This window comes from Hemiscyllium ocellatum, chromosome 20 (genome assembly GCF_020745735.1).
Source record: "Hemiscyllium ocellatum isolate sHemOce1 chromosome 20, sHemOce1.pat.X.cur, whole genome shotgun sequence".
Classification (NCBI taxonomy): Eukaryota; Metazoa; Chordata; class Chondrichthyes; order Orectolobiformes; family Hemiscylliidae; genus Hemiscyllium; species Hemiscyllium ocellatum.
Genome location: NC_083420.1, coordinates 28889663 through 28912429, shown reverse-complemented (window position 1 = coordinate 28912429; position 22767 = coordinate 28889663). Strand labels below are relative to the sequence as shown.

The following is a 22767-nucleotide window of genomic DNA, read 5'->3' as shown; positions in this document are numbered from 1 at the left end:
AATATTAATTTAAAAATCATTTACATTTCTACACATCAGCAGCCACCTGCAAAATAGAACAAAATTTAACTGACAGTGAAGATAACCCAGTTTATACTAAATAAATTACCAGCTAGGCGATGAGCATAGTATTCCAAATTTTGAGAAGATTTTTGTTGCTTGTGGTAGATTTGAGTGGTAGTTACAAAGAATATTTTTTCAGAGTTCAGTGCATTTTGTCAATATGAGATACCACTTGTGCTGTAGACTGAAACACCCAGCCAGATAAAGTTGAGGTTAAGTAATTTGATAAGATTGATAGTCTAGGTTACATTTTCTGTCTTCATTGTTTGGATTCTAAGCTACAATCTTCCACAGTCCCACCTTACTGACAAGTTCCCAAGAGAATGTAGGAATACCAATTCTTGCTGGAAAATTGTCACCCAATCTACAACTGGACACACAAGGTTGTGACTTTACAGAAGGGAAAATCTCAGCATCTTGCCATCACAAATCAACAAAAGCGGTCTTCCGAATAACGTAATTGCTGGTAAGTAAAAAGACTTACTGGAGGTCTGTTGACGAGCCAATAGGCCTGCTCCTGACAATCCAGTACAACACGATCAGACTTTCTCCGTTGCTTAGCTGCCCTGTTGATTTACATAGAGAAATGAATCCATTTAACAGCTTAGCTGTATCTGAGCACATACATTACTCAGAATTTACAGCACAGAAAAGGCCATTCGGCTCAAGTGATCTGTGCCTGTGATTATGTTCAAGCTTAGCTTCCTACTATTACTCTTTATCTAATCTTTCCTTTTTTTCTACTTCTCATAATTGTTAAACTTTTGCTGAAGCTTATCTCTGCTATTCAGCAGCATATTAAGCAGGAACCACATCGTGCAACATAACCTGAAAGAAAAGTATCCAGGAAGCATATCTGAAACACGCATTAGTCTCTTTCAATATGAAGATGGGTTTGGTGGTGGTGTGTGTGTGTGTATGTGGGGGTGGTGGGGGGGTTGGTTTAGCTCAATTAGTTGGACAACCTGTTTGTAAAGCAGGGTGATGCCAACAGTGTGGATTCAAATCCTATACCGAGTGAGGTTATTATGAAGGACTCTCCTTCTCAACCTCTTTCCCCCCCATCTGAGGTGTAGTGACCCTCAGTTTAAATCACCACGAGGTACATGTCTCTGTCTCTGTCTCTCTCTCTCTCTCTCACACACACGAGAATGCTGAGAGACTATGGCAACTATACCATTACCTATATATTAACATTATTCACCCAATGGCCGTCTGAGGTCCCCACTTCAAAAACATGTTCTCCGAATAAGTTTGTGCTGCTCTGTTGCACTCAGTAAAACCAAACCTTGAGATTGGCTGCTACTTCATGTCGAGCTTAGAAGAGCAAGAATGCCACTTCTGACCGCTTCCTACCACTGATCACTACAAACCCCGGATTCCTTTCCAAACTGATGATCTTCTTCCCCTCCGCTCTATTCCCCCTCACCAAACCCGGCCCAGCCTTGAATACCTCCCACACTCTGATGCTTTGTCCCGTCTTCCATTCAGATTTGGAATCCAAGCAATATCGCATGAGTAGGTACTGATCACTGTTCTACCTACATACGTCCTGTACTTATTCTGGTCTGCTGTAGATGCCTAGCAATGGTTGGTCTAGCCGTGGGTTGATCTAGCCACTGTCAATGCTGTTCTTTGTAATCTTCTCACTCTCTCCAACAAAGACATATTTGAACAGTGAGGGAAGTTTTCTTTCTCCCTGAAGTTAACAAGGATAAAAGGCTTCAAAAGAAAATCATACATTAAAATGATACAGCATTTTGTGTTTATTTTGCAAGTAATTAGATAAGCATTAGGAATGGTATATACCAGCGGATGCTAATTCCTTTAGATTGATGGTAATTCTGAGTAAGGATGCACATTCTGTGAAAACTCTACAACAAGTTATTTTAAACTGCTCCTCTAATGATCAGACATTTTAAACGTCATTAGAAGATTCACATTACAGGTGATATACATTCTATAATAATTCTTCACTGATCATTACTGAGATGGATCAACTTGTTTTTGGGCTCTTGAAGCTGGGAGAAATAAATGTTCCAAAAATCCCTCTCTGCCCAAAACTATTATTCACTCAGCATCACTCTTACCAAATCATCTCCTGACTCAGTCACTCAGCAACCCCAATCTCAAGCCCTCTCCCGAACTGCTCATCACTCAGCTACTTCTCTTCCCAAACCCTCCTCCCAACTCACTCGCTCAGCAATCCCCCTATTCTCAACCCTCCTCCCAACTCAGTCACTCATCAATCCCATTTTCCCAACATTCCTCCCTGTTCAGTGAGCCTCTTTCACAATGCTCCTTCAGACATATTCAGCACTTGTGCTGCCTACACCCACCCCCAATCAGTCTGAACTGCCTGTCACCAAACTCCCTCTTCCCCACTCACTCACTTAGGGCTCTCTTTCCTACACTGATGTGGCCCACCCTAGTCCCTCATCCATATCTTTGGGAGATGGCACAATAAGGGCCCGGCTGAATGAGACAAGCACATGTCCACCCATACATTGCCTGACCCGGGGTGAGGCAGGTGTCACCCCCACTTGGGCGCAGTGTTGCGGCCAGCAGCAGCTGCTGTTCTCACAACTGCATGTGAGCAGCAGCAGGCCTGGCACAGCAAATACCAAAGAGTTGAGGAGCAGCAAGCAGTGGGAAGGATGAGAGGCAGGGTATTAGCCTAAGCACCAGAGACATTTTAATCCAGGTGGGATTAAAAATTATATCTTCAACCCTGACTATTAGTGATATGACAATGAGCAATCGAAATTAAGTGGAAAAGTACATGGAAAGCAGGTCTAATGCAAAAACAGCCTGAGAGGCGACCACATGTCATTGACCAGCCTGTGAGAACGGTCTTGTTGAGCTGACACACAAAGCTACCTGAAGATGTCTTTCTGTACTATGGAATGTCTGGAAACATACTGAAAGCACCACAGAATGGTGATGTAGCATGGAATCTTAGATTCAGAGTAATACTAATATCAGGAACTTTGCCCCATTCATTGGCAGTGAGACATGTTGTGTTACATACTGTCAGATTTCATCTCAGGCCATATCGCAAATGATGTAGGAGTTCTCCAGACCAGCCATGGTGAAGCAGGGTCCCGATGGGCTGAAGGGTCTGAGATTCGTCAACATGGGTTTACTGCTTAATATACAGTTACTGTTTAATATAGAAATTTGCTGTTGAATATATTTACTGACATATATTTAGATATATTATGATGACTATTAAAGGTGTTAACTTGGATCACATAATCTGTAGAGGTTTTTTTGATTACATCCCACTGAATCCATTCTCTAACTTCAACAGTCGCCTGAGGTTGAGAGCTTAGGAACCATGGACAGGGAGAGGCACAGCTCAGAGAAACAGTCTCACCCCTGAAAATTCTCCATTGCACAAAGAAGAGGGAAATGCCCTAGGAGACATGTGGCATATTGTCAGGTGTATATGTACTTGTATCTCACTTTAAACTTGCTGGGTAGGCGGTTTTATAAAAGGGAATTACCAAACAGCTCTAGATGCAGAGACATTTTGAAGCCAGATAATTGACTTTTTTTTAATAGAAGAGGGAATATAGAACTTTACAGCGCAGTACAGGCCCTTCGGCCCTCGATGTTGCACCAACCTGTGAAACCAATCTGAGGTCCATCTAAACTACACTATTCCATTCTCGTCCATATGCCTATCCAATGACCATTAAAATGCCCTTAAGGTTGGACAGTCTACTACTGTTTCAGGCAGTGTGTTCCACACCCCTACAGAGTAAAGAAACTACCTCTGACATCTGTCCTATATCTATCACCCCTCAACTTAAAACTATATCCTATCATGCTAGCCATCACTATATGAAAAAAAAGACTCTCACTGTCCAATGTATCTAACTCTGATTATTTTATATGTCTCAATTAAGTCACCTTTCAACCTCCTTCACTCAAATGAAAACAGCCTCAAGTCCCTCAGCCTTTCCTTGTTAGACCTTCCTTCCAAACCAGACAACATCCTAGTAAATCTTCTCTCAACCCTTTCCAAAGCTTTCACATCCTTCCTCTGATGTGGTGACCAGAATTGTATGCAATACTCCAAATGTGGCTGCACCAGAGTTTTGTACAGCTGTAACATGACCTCAGTCCTGAAACTCAGTCCTTCCACCAATAAAAGCTAACACACTGTATGCCTTCTTAACAAGCCTATCAACCCGAGTGGGATCTATGTACCTGGACACCAAGATCTCTCTGCTCATCCACACTACCAAGAATCTTACTATTAGCCCAATACTCTGCATTCCTGTTACTCCTTCCAAAGTGAATTAGCTTACACTTTTCTGCATTAAATTCCACTTGCCACCTCTCAGTCCAGCTATGCCCCTCTAACCTACAATATCCTTCCTCACTATCCACAGCTCTACTGATCTTAGTGTCATCTGCAAATTTACTAACCCATCCTTTAATGCGCTCATCCAGGTCATTTTTAAAAATGACCAACAGCTTTGGACCTAAAATAGATCCTTGCAGTACACCAACAGTAACTGAACTCCAGGATGAACATTTCCCATCAATTGTCATTCTGTCTTCTTTCAGCTAGCCAATTTATGATCTAAACCCCTAAATCACTTTCAATCCCATGCCTCCATATTTTGTGCAATAGCCTACCATGGGGAACCTTATCAAATGCCTTAATGAAATCCATATACACCACATCACCAGCTTTACCTTCATCCACCGGTTTGGTCACCTTCTCAAAGAACTCCATAACGTTTGTGAGGCATGACCTACCCTTCACAAAACCATGTTAACTATCCCTAATCAACTTAGTCCTTTCTAGATGATTATAAATCCAATTTTTTATAACCCTTTCCAACACTTTATCTACATCCAAAGGAAGGCTCACTGGTCTATAATTACCAGGGTTGTCTCTACTCCCCTTCTTGAACAGGAGAACCACATTTACTATCCTCCGGTCTTCTGGCACTAATCCTGTAGACAATGATGACATAAAGATCCAAGCCAAAAGTTATGCAATCTCCTCCCTGGCTTCCCAGAAAATCCTAGCATAAATCCCTTCTGGCCCAGGGGACTTATCTATTTCCACATTTTCCAGAATTGCTAATATCTCCTCCTTGTGAACCTCAATTCCCTCTAGTCTAGTAGCATGTATCTCAGTATTCTCTTCAATAACATTGTCTTTTTCTAGTATGAATACTGACAAAAAGTATTAATTTAGCGCTTCCCTTATCTCCTCTGACACCACACACAACTTCCCACTATGGCCCTTGATTGGCCCTAATCTTACTCTCGTCATGCTTTTATTCCTGATATAGCGATAGAAAGCTTGAGGGCTTTCCTTGGTCATATTAGATTAGATTACTTACAGTGTGGAAACAGGCCCTTCGGCCCAACAAGTCCACACTGACCCGCCGAAGCACAACCCACCCATACCCCTTACCTAACACTATGGGCAATTTAGCATGGCCAATTCACCTGACCCGCACATCTTTGGACTGTGGGAGGAAACCGGAACAACTGGAGGAAACCCACGCAGACACGGGGAGAATGTGCAAACTCCACACAGTCAGTCACCGGAGGCGGGAATTGAACCTAGGTCTCTGGTGCTGTGAGGCAGCAGTGCTAACCACTGTGCCACCGTGCCGCCCACCAATAACTTCTCATGTCCCCTTCTGGTTCTTCTTAGCTCTCTCTTTAGGTCTTTCCTGGCTAGCTTGTAACTCAAGCGCCCTAACTGAGACATCACATCTCATCCTAACATAAGCCTTCTTTCTTCCTCTTGACAAGAGATTCAACTTCCTTTGTAAACCACAGCTCCTCTGCTTGACAACCTCCTCCCGGTCTGATCGGTACATACTTATCAAAGATCCGCAGTAGCTGTTCCTTGAATAAGCTTCACATTTCAATTGTGCCCATTCCCTGCAATTTCCTTCCCCATCCTGTGCATCCTAAATCTTGCCCAATTTCATTGTAATTGCCTTTCCCCAGCTATAACTCTTGCCCTGTGGTATGTACCTATCCCTTTCCATCGCTAAAGTAAACAGAACCGAATTGTGGTCACTATCACCAAAGTGCTCTCCTACCTCCAAATCTAACACCTGGCCGAGTTCATAACCCAGTTCCAAAACCAATGTGGCCTCGCCCCTTGTTGGTCTGTTTACATACTGTGTCAGGAAACCTCCTACACACATTGGACAAAAATTGACCCATCTAAAGTACTTGAACTGTAGTATTCCTAAGGTTAGGTGCATTAGTTAGAGGGTAATGGATCTGAGTGAGTTACTCTTCGGAGGGTTGGTGTGGACTTGTTGGGCCAAAGGGCCTGTTTCCACACTGTAGGGGATGTAATGTAATGTAATATTTGAAAAGCTAAAGTCCCCCATAACAACTACCCTCTCTGTCTCACTCCTAGCAAGAATTATCTTTGCTATCCTTTCCCCTACATCTCTGGAATTTGGAGGCCTATAGAAAACTCCCAACCGGGCGACCTCTCCTTTCCTATTTCTAACCTCAGCCCATACTATCTCAGTAGATGAGTCTCAAACATCCTCTCTGCAACAGTAATACTGTCTTTGACAAAATGCCACACCTTCCCACATTTTCTCTGTTCTTACTGAAATATCTAGATCCCAGAACTTGCAACAACTATTCCTGTCTCTGCAATGGCCACAACATCGAAATCCCGGTACCAACCCATGCTGCAAGTTCACCTACCTTATTCCAGATGCTCCTGGCATTGAAGAGAACACATTTCAAACCAACTTCTTACTTGCCAGTGCCTTCTTGCCACCTTGAAACCTTATTTCTGACCTCACTACTCTCAACCTCCTGTATACTTGAACTACAATTTAGGTTCCCATCCCCCTGCTGAATTAGTTTAAACTCACCTGAAGAGCATTAGCAAATTTCCCCCACAGGATATTGGTACCCCTCTGGTTCAGGTGAAGACCATCCTCTTCGTAGAGGTCCCACCTGTCCTAGAATGAGCCCCAATTATCCAGGAATCAGAAATCCTTCCTCCTGCACTATCCCTGTAGCCACGTATTCAACTCCTCTCTCTCTCTATTCCTCGCCTCGCTAACACATGGCATGAGCAACAAACCAGAGATTAGATTAGAGTGGTGCTGGAAAAACACAGCAGGTCAGGCAGCATCAAAGGTAGCAGGAAAATCAACGTTTCAGGTAAAAGCCCCAGAAAGCAGAGATAACAACTCTTTGTTCTAGCTCTAAGCTTCCATCTTAGCTCCCTGAATTTCTGCCTTAAATCCCCATCTCTCTTCTTATCTAATGTTGTTAGTGCCTGTGTGGACCACGACTTGCAGCTGCTCCCCCTCCTCCTCAAGGATCACGAAAACACGATCAGAGACATTGCGAACCCTGGCACCTGGGAGGCAACGCACCAACTGTGAGTCTCTCTCATTCCCACAGAACCTCCTGTCTGTCCCCCTAACTATGGAGTCCCTAATGACTAATGCTCTGCTCCTCATCCCCCTTCCCTTCTGAGCAACAGGAACAGACCTGTGCTTCATTGCTTACCCCTGGTAAGTCATCCCCCCCAACAGTATCCAAAATGATATACTTGCTGTTCAGGGGAATGGCCACAAGCACTACCTGCCGGATCCCTTTCCGTCCCCTGACTGTAACCCATCTACCTTGTTCTTTTACCTGAGGTGTGACTACCTCCCTGTAACTCCTCCCAATAACCCCCTCTGCCTCCCAAATATCTGAAGTTCATCCACCTCCAGCTCCAGTTCCCTAACGCGGTTTTCGAGGAGCTGGAGTTGGGTACATGTCCTGCAGATAAAGTCAGCAGGGACACTAGTGGTGACCCTTACCTTCCACAATCTGCAGGAGGAACATTCAACTGCCCTAACTGCCATTCCCACTATTCTAAATTTCCAATGATGCTACTGAAAAACTAAAAAAAACTGAAACTAGTCACCTTACCTATCTGGTGCACAGAATCTTTTTTTTGGTTAGAGGTGGCAATTCGGGTGGGACACACTATCCAAGTAGTGTTTCAGGTAAAGCAACCACCCAAATATAAAGCCTCACTTAACCAGCAGTCCTATGTCCATTCCTGCTCTGTGCGCTCTGCCTATACACAAGCTAAGCTTTTAGAGTCAGAGAGTCAGAGATGTACAGCATGGAAACAGACCCTTTGGTCCAACCCGTCCATGCTGACCAGATATCCCAACCCCATCTAGTCCCACCTGCCAGCACATATCCCTCCAAACCCTTCCTATTCATATAACCATCCAAATGCCTCTTCAATGTTGCAATTGTACCAGCCGCCACCATTTCCTCTTGCAGCTCATTCCATACACGTACCACCCTCTGCGTGAAAAAGTTGCCCCTTAGGTCTCTTTTAGATCTTTCCCCTCTAACCCAAACCTATGCCCTCTAGTTCTGAACTCCCCAACCCCAGGGAAAAGACTTTGCCTACTTATCCTATCCATACTCCTCAATTTTGTAAACCTCTATAAGGTTACCCCTCAGCCTCTGACGCTCCAGGGAAAACAGCCCTAGCCTGTTCAGTCTCTCCCTATAGTTCAAATCCTCCAACCCTGGCAACATCCTTGTAAATCTTTTCTGAACCCTTTCAAGTTTCACACCATCTTTCCGATATAAATGAGATCAGAATTGCATGCAATATTCCAACAGTGGCCCAACCAATGTCCTGTACAGCCGCAACATGACCTCCCAACTCCTGTACTCAATATTCTGACCAATAAAGGAAAGCATACCAAACACCTTCTTCACTATCCTATCTACCTGCGACTCCACTTTCAAGGAGCTATGAATCTGCACTCCAAGATCTCTTTGTTCAGCAACACTCCCTAGGACCTTATCATTAAGTGTATAAGTCCTGCTAAGATTTGCTTTCTCAAAATGCAGCACCTCGCATTTATCGGAATTAAACTCCATCTGCCACTTCTTAGCCCATTGGTCCATTTGGTCCAGATGCTGTTGTAACCTGAAGTAACCCTCTTCGCTGTCCACTACTCCTCCAATTTTGGTGTCATCTGCAAACTTACTAACTGTACCTCTTATGCTCGCATCCAAATCATTTATGTAAATGACAAAAATGAGAGGACCCAGCACCGATCCTTGTGGCATTCCACTGGTCACAGGCCTCCAGTCTGAAAAATGATCCTCCTCCACCACCCTCTGTCTCTACCTTTGAGCCAGTTCTGTATCCAAATGGCTAGTTCTCCCTGTATTCCATGAGATCTAACCTTGCTAATCTTTATCTCTTTTAAATGGATTCTTTTTGAATGTATTTCCTACTCAGTCCTCTACCTCAACATTAAACATTAAACTATCACTGGAAAGGAAATTTATAAAACTTCTCTAGCTCCTGAAAAGTACACAAGAACATCAATAACTTACGGTACATTATATCCCCATCAGGTTAAAAAGTTAAGCACACTAAGGCCAAAAACAATTATAGTAGCAAGACAGTCACATCCTTCCTATATTAAATATTCTATATCAAATATTACTACATTAATTCAGTTTGCATTTCTGTGACCCTATCTACATACACAGAGTTAATCCTGCAAAACTGCACTTTCAGCCCACCAAGCTTGGAAGTGATGATGCTCGTAATTTTTCAGCAGCCGTTTGAAAATTTTCAATTTCCTTTAACTTGACTCCAGAGTTTGGTATCACCTGCAGATATGACATTACCAAAGGGTGCTCTTGTGACCCAGTGGTTAATGTCTGTAGGTCTAGGTTAGAGGTTCTGGGTTCAGATCCCACCTGCCATAGAGGTGTGTTCCTACAAGTAGATTGAAAACATTTTAAAGTTACCAGAAGTATCTATCTCCATGGTATTCATGTATGGTGCAATCATGATAAAATCCAGATGAAGCATCCAGTGGAATTCCTTTGGTATTTGTCCCTAGTAATGCATTTCCCATTTATCATCACCTTTAGATTTTACCAGCAATTCTGCATGCATTGAGCTTATTTAAAAGCTCCAGGTGTGGACTTATGTCAAATTCCAGCAGAACCTTTGTTTTCTGGATATTCCTCACCCACAAATTTAGTTAACCAATACATTACCACAGAAACCGTCAGCCAACATGAGGTGGTTAACAAAGCATATCAGGTCATCAGCTGCACGTTAACAGCATTTTATTACAACTCTAAGCAGAACACCCTCCGAGTGGCAGTGATTGATGAGGCAAGGGAAAGTTACAATGTTTGTAGGGCCAATCCCCACTCCTTAGGATATCACTACAGAAACCCATGTAACATTCTCCAATCAACTGTCTCCATCTATGTCATTGGTCACTTTTCCTTTATTCTTAAGGTCAGATATGGGGCGGGGTGCTGACAATTTTACAACTTTCCGTTCTATTTTCAACTCCTATCACACTGAAGCAATGAAGCGTAATGCAAGATCCAACCAATATCCAAGCTTGGGATGAGAAATTGCAAGTAAAGACACATGATGTAGCCAGATACAAATAGATTTTGGATAGGGACTCAACTAGGGGCTTACTTCCCACCCTATGCACCTGCACTCCATCCACATAAATCTCCATTTTATGCCCATAAAATAGGCATGGAACCTCCAACTTTCAAGACCAATGTATTCAATTTGGCTCTCTTTTAACTTTGCTTGTGTTGCTGGAAAAGCACAGCAGATCAGGCAGCATTCAAGGAACAGGAGAGTCAACGTTTCGGGCACGAGCCCTTCTTCAGGAATCATGCTCAGACTCATGCCCGAAACGTCAACTCTCCTGCTCCTTGGATGCTGCCTGACCTGCTACGCTTTTCCAGCAACACATTTTCAGCTCTGATCTCCAGCATCTGCAGTCCTCACTTTCTCCTGCCTTTGCTTATCCATTAGTCTGACATAGGAGACATCTGATGCACCCCAAATATATTAACAGTATTGATGTAATATAAGAAGATTTTCATGTGTTTATCATTGCAAAGGTGACCTCTTGGTGGATGTCTATGCATGTGAAATTAGTCTCTCTACTTTTACTGAGTGAAGTCCTGATGAATACATGCAACACTGTGTTCTGCCAAAAATTACTGGTGTTTATATTGGCCCATTTTCAGGATATCCCAAAGAACATCACATTCATGGAGTCACATTTGTAGCGTAGGTGCTGATGTCATGTGGGTAAATATGGCATCCAATTTGTGCACATCAAGTTTCCAAATTCAACACTGAGGACTGGGTAAAATTGGTCTGTTGATATTGAATTAGAATTTGTTGAATTAGAAGTAGAATTAGCTTTATTGTCCCATGTACAAGTTTATAAGTTGTACTTACAGCACCATCTTGGGTACAAAGTTACCTCGGTACAGTTTCTTCAGTTACAAGATTAGTTACAGTCTAACTATGGAGGAATAAATATTCACAGGAACAGGATGGGAAACTGTTCTGCTCTTCAAAGTAAAGTCATGAGACCTTTCAATTTCACTTCAATAAAGACAAAAGGTTCACTGAAAGATGAAGTCTCTGAAAGAACTGTAATAGAATGTCAGCCAATATTAATTCTACAAATTCTAACTTGTGTATCATCTGTCTTGTGCAATTGATCGCTACCGTCTTTCAATGTAATAGCACTGTAGATGTTGGGATAGTGTCATTGAACTGTGCTTTCAAAAGGTACATCCTCCACTGTTATGGGTCTTCCACCCGTATAATTTCAGCCATTTCAGTTATGAAAGAACTACTGTCACTAAGGATCACACGAGGCAATTCTACTGGTTTACCCATTAGGAGACAGTGTTGCTATGACTTAATTCAGGGCTGGTATTGAGATTATTGGTCTAAATATATGGCTTTCTCTGCAAGCACATGGTACGCCGAAATACGGATTCTGTCCTGAGACTAGGCAGCAAGGTTCTATTGTCAGTGAGGAGGAGGGAGAAGTCAGTTCACCCCCATGACCATCCACTGCAACGCAAGTGGCGAGGGTATTAGAAAGGTTATTGATTGGAGCTGGGGCCAAGAGGTGGGGGAAACATGGGGCTAGGAATCACAAGACATTCTCACCGGACTACTAAAAACCAAAAAGAAATTGAACTTACCAGAATTCCGTTGGACTCTAGACCCATCTAATGAAGTTGAAACAGCTTGGAATAAAATTATGAGTTGCTGGAAAAACTCAGCAGGTCAGACAGATTGACATCTGAGGAGAGAAACAGATTTAACATTCACTGCCCAGAAGCATTGACTGTTTCCACAGACGCTGCCAGATCTGCGGAGCATTTCCAGCACGTTATTTCTGATTTCCAGCACTTGTGTATTTTGCCTTTGAGTGTGTGTGAACATCAATTGGTCTGAAAGGGCAGTGTGCACTCCGGTGATGTGACTGCCATCTTGGATGGGTTGCTGGACATTCAGTGTCTGATTTCAGCAATGTTAAAGTTGTGGGGAGGTCCATCTTGACTGGGTGGAGTTTGCCCAGCTCCTGAACAACACGGACAAGGGCAAATCAGTTGGTACAATATAACCAGATCAGAAAAGTTAGATTCAAGAGGTTAAGAAAAGAAGAGTCTAATTTTCCTGCCAAAACCTTATCGGCAAGACAAAAATCTCACCAGAAGGCTACAAAAGGCATCTCATTATTATGCATTCTCACCTCATTTATATCCATTTTGCCTTTCTTCCATGCAAGAGAGAGAAACGAGATTGTCACCATTTCAGATAATTAGGATCTGAGCGATGGTACTGGTGGCTTAACTCACCACTTTCACCTTCAAGCCTCCATCTTGTCCAGCATTTTCCAACATCTCAGGGTAATCCTAAAAACCTCTATAAACATATCAATTGGAAATGGGTGGTAAAAGAGGAATTGAACCAATTATGGACCAAAAAGGGGACTTAAACGTCAAGGCAAGAGGCATGGTTGAGATATTAAATGAATAGTTTGCATCTGTGTTTAACTCTAAGCCTGGTCCTGTCCACGCCACGATGACAGAAGGAAACCCAGTCACCACAAAGTCTCAAATTGATCAGGAGGTGGCATTGGATACACTGTCAGTATGTCAATTTGGTAAGGCAATGGGACCAGATGAGATGAGAGCACAAGCGGAATTAATGAATTTAAAGTGGAAATTGCAGAGGCACACCTAATTTTCTTTCAATTTTCCCTGGTTTTGGAAATGCTGCTGGTGCTACAATTCTGTTCAAAACAAGTTGTAAAGATTTCCTTCGCAATTACAGACCAGTTAACTTCAGCAGTGGGGGACCCATTCAAGACAATTATGTGGGATGGGTAGAGTTAATAGACGGAAAATTGGATTGATTTCAAAGAGTCAGCATGTATTTGTTAAGGGAAAATTGTGTCTAACTTAACGTGCTGGAGGTTTTTTGAATAGGTAACAGAGAAGGTTGATGAGAGGAAAGTTATTGATGTGGTATATACAGTGCAGACTTCTAAAAGGCATTTGACACAGTGTCACACAACAAACTCCTGATGAAAGTTGAAATAAAAATACAAAAACCTGAGAAACTCAGCACATCTGGCTGCATTTGTGCAGAGAAAGCAGAGTCAGAGTCAATGTCTCAGGTCCAGTGACCCATCTTCAGTTTCAGATTTTCAGCATCCACAGGTTCACTGTTTTATGTTGGAGGAAAATTATAGACCATTGAATAAGGAGGGTAGTGGCAAAGTGGAAACAAAATTGTCTGAAGGCATAGGAAACAGTACTGGTTAACAGTATTTTTTGAAAGTCAGGCTGGTAAAGATTTGTAATGGAGTTCCTGAGGAACTGGTATATGGAGCCTTGCTTTTCCATAAATTTATGAATGATCTACATTTTGGTATGCAGGGGACAATTACAAATTTTTGTTAACAACACAAAACTTGAGAGGTTTTAAACCCTAAGGACAGTGTAGAACATCAAAAGCAGTTTGACATATTGGTGCAGTAGGCGATTAGGTGATGGATGAAGTTTAATGCAGAGAAATGGGAGGTGAGGCACAATGATCTGGATGGCAAGTTTTGACCAGGCTGGCAGAGTCTGATCCTGCAGACTCCTCTGGTGGTCCTGGGCAAAGAGTATAGCCCTCTTTTCCACCGTCTGCTTAACCCGCCATCCAGCTCCCTATTGGGGAAGCAGGATACCGGTTTCCCTTAATCAGTCTCGTGCTTTAGAATTGTGCAGCAACACAACAGGAGTGGCAGTTCCTGCCTGGTGCACAACCAGAACTTAAATATGGCACCAACTGCATAAATTCCCAAAGACCCAGGCTGTGGTAAGCATTTACTCTGCTCCTGAATGTGAGATACTGTAAGAGTGCACCATGGGGGCATGGTGCAGACATAATGACCAGAACGGTGGAAATTGCAGGCGATATCTCATTAAAGTGCAAGAGAGAAACCAAGACAGTGCAATATGGCCAGCCAATTTTCAATAAAATTCAGCACACTGCACCACATTGTCCAAAGAAACTTTTGAGAGAGACAGCTGGAGCTAAAGAAAAGAAAACTTAAGTTGTGAATTCATGGCGCAGGCTCATTTTAAAATGAATATTCCATTGTTCCCAATTTAAGAGGACAGGACAGATTAGTGGCAAGGGGGCTCTTGCAGTTATTGAGAAAGATTTGGATCAGTGATAGTAATAGTAAGCAGGCCCTTGAAAGATTTACAGACTCTACAGACGGTGTGATGATCTTCAGTAAGAGGCTTGTGCAAGAGCCAAGAGCTGAACAACACCAGGATGGTGTCCTGCAGTCAAGAACATTTTTTCACACAGCTCTGCCTGTGGCTGTGAAAGTTACTGTCACTCAATCTGTTTGCCACTTGCTGATTCGCAGTAGCCATGAGGATTTTTATACTGGCTAATAAGCTGCAAATACCACTACTAAGTGACTCGAAGAGCATGCGGTTGCACATTGAGATGCTCTATGTCATTCTTGAGTAACCAGAAACAGCTCCCAGGCTCAAAGACGGCACTGCTGGAAGTTTTGAGGAAGTAGTTTCTGTGGAAGTGGTGCATTGTAATCTCCACGATAATTACTGTGTTGTTTCTGCAGCGCTACAACCAGGAGTCAAAACTGTTAGAGTGTACACTACAACTGAAGGGATTTTGTTAGTGGCATGGTGGCTCAGTGGTTAGCTCTGCTGCCTCACAGCACCAGGGACCCAGGTTCAGTTCCATCCTCAGGCTACTGTGTGTGGAGTTTTCATGTTTTCCCAATATCTGTTTGGAATTTTTGCAGGTGATTCGGTTTCCTCCCACAGTCCAAAGATGTCCAGTTTAGATGGATTGACCATGCTAAATTAATACAATAAGACATATGAACAGAAGTAAGACCATTCGGCTCCACTGAATCTGCTCTGCTGTTCAATCATGGTTGATAAGTTTTTCAACCCCATTCTCCCGCTTTCTCCCTGTAAGCTTTGATCCTCTTAAAAATCAAGAACCTATCTATCTCTGTCTTAAATATACTAAATGACCTGGCCTTCAAACGTTCTGTGGCAATGAATTCCAAAGATTCACCACCCTCTGGCTGAAGAGGTTTTTACCTCATTGCTGTTCTAAAGCATCCTCTCTCTTTACTCTAAGGGTCTGCCCTCGGTTACTAGTCTCTCCTGCCAATGGAAACATCTTCTAGGAGAAAGTGAGGACTGCAGATGCTGGAGATCAGAGCTGAAAATGTGTTGCTGGAAAAGCGCAGCAGGTCAAGCAGCATCGAAGGAGCAGGAGAATTGACGTTTCGGGCATGAGCCCTTCTTCAGGATTCCTGAAGAAGGGCTCATGCCCGAAATGTTGACTCCCCTGCTCCTTGGATGCTGCCTGACCTGCTGAGCTTTTCCAGCAACACATTTTCAGCAATGGAAACATCTTCCCAACATTCACTCTATTCAGGTTGTTCAGTATTCTGTAAGCTTCAATCAGATCACCCCTCATCCTTCTATCCATTGAGTATAGACACAGAGTCCTCAAACGTTCTACATATGTTAATCTTTTCATTCCTGGGATCTTTCTTGTGAACCTCCTCTGGATCTGCTCCAAAGCCAGTATATCCTTCCTGAGATACTGGGCCCAAACTTGCTCACAATATTCTAAATGTGGTCTGACCAGAGTCTTATAAAGCCTCAGAAGCACATCCTTGCTTTTATATTCAAGTCCTGTCAAAATAATTGCCAACATTGCATTTGGCTTCCTAACTACCAACTCAACCTGCAAGTTAACGTTAAGAGAATCCTGGTCAAGGACTCCCAAGTTCTGTTGCACTTCAGATTTCAGAATTTTCTCCCTTTTTAGAAAATAGTCTGCCTCTATTCTTCCTACCAAAATACATCACCTTACACTTTCCCATGTTGTATTCCATCTGCCACTTTGCCCACTCTCCAAATCTGCCTAAACCCCTCTGCAGCCTCCTTATTTCCTCAATGCTACCTGTACCTCCACCTATCTTTGTATCATCTGCAAACTTAGTCAGAATGCCCTCAAGTTCCTTCATCTAGATCGTTAATGTATAAAGTGAAAAGTAGTGATCCCAGCACTGACCTTGGCGGAACACCACTAGTCATGGCTGCCAACCTGAGAAGGACCCTTTTATCCCTACTTTGCTTTCTGCCAGACAGCCAATCTTCTATCCATGGTAGCACCTTGCCTCTGACACCATGGGGCCCTTATTTTACTCAGCCGCCTGTGCGACACTTTGACAAAGGCCTTCTGGAAGTCCAAGAAGATAACATCTATTGGTTCTCCTCTGTCTAATCTGCTTGTTACCACCTCAGAATTCTGACCTTGATGAAACCATGCTGACTTTGCCCTATTTAACCACACACTTCTAAGTATTCAGAAATCTCATCCTTCACAATCTCTAAAATCTTACCAATAACCAAGATCAAGCTAACCGGCCTGTAATTTCCTGTCTTTTGCCTTACTCCCTTATTAAAATGGGGAGGGGGTACATGAGCAATTTCCCAGTCCTCTGGGACCCTCCCTGACTTCAGTGATTCCCGATATTGTCCATAGTGTCCAGGGTTGTGGACAATAGGTGGATTACCCATAGGAAATGCAGGTTCACAAGAAAAGGGCAGGGATCTGGGTCTGGTTGGGATGCTCTTTGGAGGATTGGTGCAGATGCAAATGGGCCGATTGGCCTGTTTCTGTGTTGTAGGGATTCTATGATTATATGTCTTCTTCTAGCGGAAAACAGTCCCCTTATTTTAATATTCTGCATGGAACATGAGATGTCATATATCTCCCCTCCCTGGTGCCTGGCTCTTGTTGCCATTCCTTCACCACACTTGCCCAGCAATCCAAGTTGGGGTCCTTTTCTATAACCGAGGTGCTATGTTTGAGGTTGAAACCTACATCAGATTCACCACCCGCCACCACTGCTCCCCCAAATCCCAAGCACATAGCAGCAGCAGTCCCAAGCCTGGCCTCCAGGCTCTGGGAAGGTCCCTTTCACAGACTGACTCCATCTCTGCCTCACCCCAGCCTCCTCTCTACCTTGATGGGGGTCACGCACTGCTGCTGTGGTCACGGTGTTCAGAGTGCAGTGAGGTCAGTGGCACATGTGCAAATGCTTCTGCAGGATGTTGCTATCTGCATTCATGCAAGGGCTGCATGACATTTAGGCAAATCACTTTATTTTACACCCACCCAATGTTTTGTGCATGTACTTGTTGAATGACTGACATCTGTCTTCCAACAGCGAAGGAGCTTATCCTGTTCAGGCACAGTGTGATTGTTCTATTCTGTTTCTGGCCTCTCCAAATATAGGATGCATTTTGTATGGCACAGATAAATCACTGATGGATGTACTGTAAACCCCTTCAAGATTTCTTAATTGAAGGACTTCCACTTCCTGAATGTTCAAATCATCTGTGACCATTGACCAGGAACCATTCATAGTTGACTGATTTGCCGCAAGTTCCCGTCATCTTTCCTTCTGTCAACACCACTTCCCCACCCCCAACCTTCAAAGCTTCTTTCCCATTGCAATCGATCACTGATTCACTTCCTGTGTGAATTCCAGGGCCTGCTGTAGCTATACGTTTTTGCTTGAGGCCTTTGCTAGATGCCCTACAAACAACGTTAAAGAGCACAGAGGAGTCCAGCACCATTAGGTCACAGGCATTGCACCAAGCTTCGCACCTATCCCTCCCAACACAGAAACATAGAGTCCCTACAGTGTGGGAGACCATTCAGCCCATCAAGTTCACACTGACCCTCCAAAGAGCACCCAACCCAGACCCACCCCCTCTACCCTATTCCTACTGTTATGAAGATATGGGTGTACTGTACCTTTAAGAGTGTTCAAAGCAACAGAACTACCTGACAGTACCAAGCTTTCTGAAAAAAGACATAATGTGACATTTTGGTCCTGCAGTTAGTGTAACTGGCTGCCAGGAGACAAAAATAGATTTGAATTAGGCCAATCAGTTTAAATTATACCCCCCAAAAAACCAAACTCCAGTATACTGAGAATCTTAAAAGCCAATGACACAATCTGATGTTTTGGGAGTATAGGACTGGGGAAAATTGAACAGTTGGAAGGACAACTGCCAAGCCACGAGCATGTACAGACTGCTTGAAAAATAGCTCTTTTAAAAAGGTACCTTTATTGATCAGTAACCCGTGAAGCAGAATCCCCAAGAAGAAAAGAAGACAGGAATACAGAGAAGAACCGAAAGTTGCTTGGTTTTGAGATAAGAAGTTTCGTTTTGTAAATCTTAATAGGGATTTTTAATCGGACCAGCATTGTAGAGGGAAAGTAAAAGATAGGTTAGAGGAAGGAGTTGTAAGTAGTTGTTAGTTAATTATTCTCAGTTATACTTTAAGAAATAAAGTTGTTAATTTTTACTTTAAATAAAATTACTTCTTGGCCTCTTGCATTTTCACAGATTACTGCATGGGATAAATCTTTTCTGTGTTGATGGTTTAAATTAAATCAGGGAGTTTACACCGTTTTGTAACACTATAACCCTGCATTTAATAGGCCTGACCCATCTGTCCTGCATGTCCCTGAATGCAGCAGATACCTTCGCATGGTCAATCTATCTAATCTTCATATCTTTGGACTGTGGGAGGAAATTGGAGCACCTGGAGGAAACCCACACAGACAACATGCAAACTCCACACAGACAGCCACTTGAGGATGGAATCAAACCTGGATTCCTGGTGCTAAGAGTGCTAACCACCGAGCCACCATGGTGGAAAAATCTATTTTCGCACTTAACAATGAAAAGATTAGTTTAGTTATCTGATGGCACTGCTTGAGAGGCCGGTTCTAACCGATGCTACCAAGTGATGAGTTTAAATTGCCTAATGATGCACACAGCCAATAAGCAACAAAATTAGCAGTAAATACTCACACAGAAATCATTCAAACTAGCGGGAAATAAGAAGTTGGTATGTTTTCCATATTGCACTAAGCAGTTAATTGTGCAACATAATTCGTGCCGTTTGTTCTGGATTGTGTAATTTATTCCCTCACATCTTTTTTCTGTGGTATTGCATATCTACTTGGTACAGACCTTTGTTTTGTCTCTTCTTCTTACTTGCTGTAAAGTTTGTAGCAATCCTTCCATTTCTGATTTGCTTTCAATGTATCATTAAGCAATTCTGTGCTTTTAAAAAAGTGAATGTATATATAATACACTTACAGTTTTTGTTTACAGTGAAAACCTTCACTCAATTCCTCCCCAAATCAACTATAAATGGGGAAGACAGTAATTTGGCATTTTGTGTCGCGATGCCTTACTACTGTGATGTCATAAGTTGCTGCTTCCTTGTTTTTAAAACAAAACCCCCCATAAAATAAAGAAAAGCATTCTGTCCATCAACAATAAAAATAATGAGACTAGTATACTCCCTGCATCAACAAATAAAATAAATGTTGAAGTCACTTCTACCCTGACCACGTGATACCCAAGCTGGATCGGCCATCTGTCACTATTTGCCCTCATGTCCCACTGGCAAAAGGAAAATCAGGATGAAAGCGACAAACAGCAATAAAACAGGAGGGAAGAATAAAATACCGAACTTGGAAATATTTATTGGGTTTAAACTGGTAATAATAAATACCAACAGCAAGATCATTACATAATATTTGTGTTCCAGTCCTCAATGGTGTAACAGAATCTATTCTCTTTGATGTAACAAAAATCACCTTCATATTTGAACAGAAGTCTACAATGCACAGAAGTCTGCAAATAGCAATATTTACATTGAAAACTACTTGGACCCAGAAAGTACAGCAAACGTCTTGATTTATCTGTCAGTGATATGGTTTCTTGCTTTAGTAAGCAGCAACCACACAATAGTTTCATAATTCAAAATCCCAGACCCCAGCAAAGATGATAGGGTGGCTAGCAAACAATTTTCTTACTGTGCTGTAGGGCACAAAAAGAAAGTCTGACTTCTGATCGGCACTGTGTTAATAGGAAGCACTTCATTATTTAAGCATTAGCAGGCGAATCTACTGCTTTTTTCCCCCCTCAGGTACAACTTTCATAACTCTGAAAAATAATCCCCTTGAAAACAGAATTTTCTGACGAGATGTATTCTCACTTTCTTGGATCAGATCCTGCAATCACACTGTTGCACAATGATGTTCCAAAGCACAGATTCTCCAATACAATCCTGCAGGGTGATTTTTAATTTTCTCCTAATGTGCAACCACAAATCCCCCCCTGCTGCCAATTCTTTTTCTCTTTCACTCTCCTCAGCAGATACAAGAAATCGCAAAAACTATTTGCCAATTTTGACAGAACGTTATTGTACAGAGCAGAGCAAAGTGAACATATGCCACATCTGAATGTATTCTTCATCTTACACAACCACATACATCTAAAAACTTTAGCCTTGAACCAAGATCAATTTTGAATTAGAATAAAAACTGAAAAAAAATAATTTTCCATTATTCATAATTTTAGAGACACATGTAGTTAGTACAATATTAGAAAATAAAAAAAAGACTCAGCACAATGATAATTTAAACATGTATCAAATAATTTAGGACTTTACATTTTTGACTCTATTTTGTTGAAACAAATGCAAAGCATACAAAATGTGGTTTACCTAATATTTTGTTATGGAGTTACGCCTCTATAGTTCTGCATCTATTTATAGTGTTATGGATTACCATATGTTCCTTAATTATTCATAGCAATGACATGTTAAACCTGCATTCTAAACACATCAATATAAGCACAACAATAAATCTGTAACTATTCCAGTTTAAAGTATTTTGTATACACTAAACCAAATGTACCTTTACGCTGGTAAAATACAATTAAGCTTTTCTACTAGTGTTTTCCACAAAATCTGATCCAATAACTAAAAGCAGGTAGAATTTATAAAAATGTCATTTAGAACTACATGTACAGTACAAACAGGCATAGTATAAAGCATAAGCAGTGGACTAACCTGAGCTGTTCTCTGGCTTGCATTACCACAAAATCCCAAGTATGATTGATCCTCTTGTGCAGTAGATTGTAACTGTCCTGTAGGAATTAAACATTTTGAAAGGGATTTAAAAAATTATTTTCTAAATCAAAGCCTGTTTGGATAGAAATGATGCATATGCAGTTGTGTACTGCTTTTGATTTAAAATGAAATAGTCCTGGTATTGCTAACAGTGTGATCCTTTGTGAACATGTGCCCAATTATACTGTACAACTAGAATGCAAAGGGAGGTTACTCAACATTATGAACACGTCCTTCTCTAGAGAGCTTAGGATAGGCTTGCAGCTTGTTTCCAGAAGATAAGGTACAGTTAAAAAAGAGACGGGTATTCCCTAGAGGTGATAAAACAGTTGACAAAAGATGAAGTGACCTATTTTGTTTTATATGTAAATGTCTTTTCATTACCAAAATAACATAAATGAATAACTAGAGAAATAAATTATTATTTACTTTACTGATAGGAAATTCCAGAAGTCTGTACTTTCCTCACACTTTAGTTAAATATTCAATTCAATTTTTGAATAAATTGACTCAAAGGTAATTTTATGCCATTGTGTGAGTGGCACTGAACCTCCCCTCTGGGAGCTCAGATCGGAAATTCAAGCACATACTATACACAATTTCTTTTGTACCACGTGCCCAAATCTCTGAGATACACAACAGACGAGCAATGCTCATCGGAAAATTACCTTTATTAATCAGGTCTACACTAATCAGCTACGGCTCTGTACTATCTTCAGGTGATAAATAAGTCATAGGTATTTCTGGTCACTTTAGTCTCACCATAACTACACAATAATTGATATTAGCCTTCAATATGTACAATTAGATTGACACTTAAGGCCAGAACAGAACCCAACTCTGGCAAATTCTGACATTCAATTAGCAATGAAAATGCAACGGTACTTTGAAAGTTAGTCAAATTGAGGGGTAATTCTACACAAACCTTTATTGAATATGCTGCCATATTCGCTCCTTGGTGCTTGTTAGAGATGTGGATGTAAGGTGCAGAGCAAAGGAGTTTAAGCAGATAGTTGGTAATAAAGAACACAAGTTTTCCATGATATTACTGATGTTGTGAACATTTTTGTCAGAGCTGAATGAGGTTGAAAAGAATTTTATGTCCTCATATTGGGTTTGATGCTGTATGGGTGAACCCGTTATTCACTAGGTATATTCCTGTTGATAACCTTCAGACTTCAAGTGAAGCTGAGGACCATTCTAGACTAAATAACAGGGATGGACAATGGTACAAATATTGTTGGAGATGAGGGTATTGA

At 41.9% G+C, this 22767-nt stretch overlaps 1 protein-coding gene across 1 annotated transcript in view; it reads right to left on the bottom strand.

The window, feature by feature from the left end:
- Nucleotides 1-22767, bottom strand: part of rgs11 (regulator of G protein signaling 11) — a 130601-nt gene that overhangs the window by 63891 nt on the left and 43943 nt on the right. Inside the window, exons 7-8 of the mRNA XM_060840974.1 lie at nucleotides 21449-21525; nucleotides 548-629 (exon numbers count right to left, since the gene is read on the bottom strand). Of these exons, the coding sequence (XP_060696957.1) occupies nucleotides 548-629; nucleotides 21449-21525 (159 nt within the window). The remainder of the gene's footprint in view (nucleotides 1-547; nucleotides 630-21448; nucleotides 21526-22767) is intronic.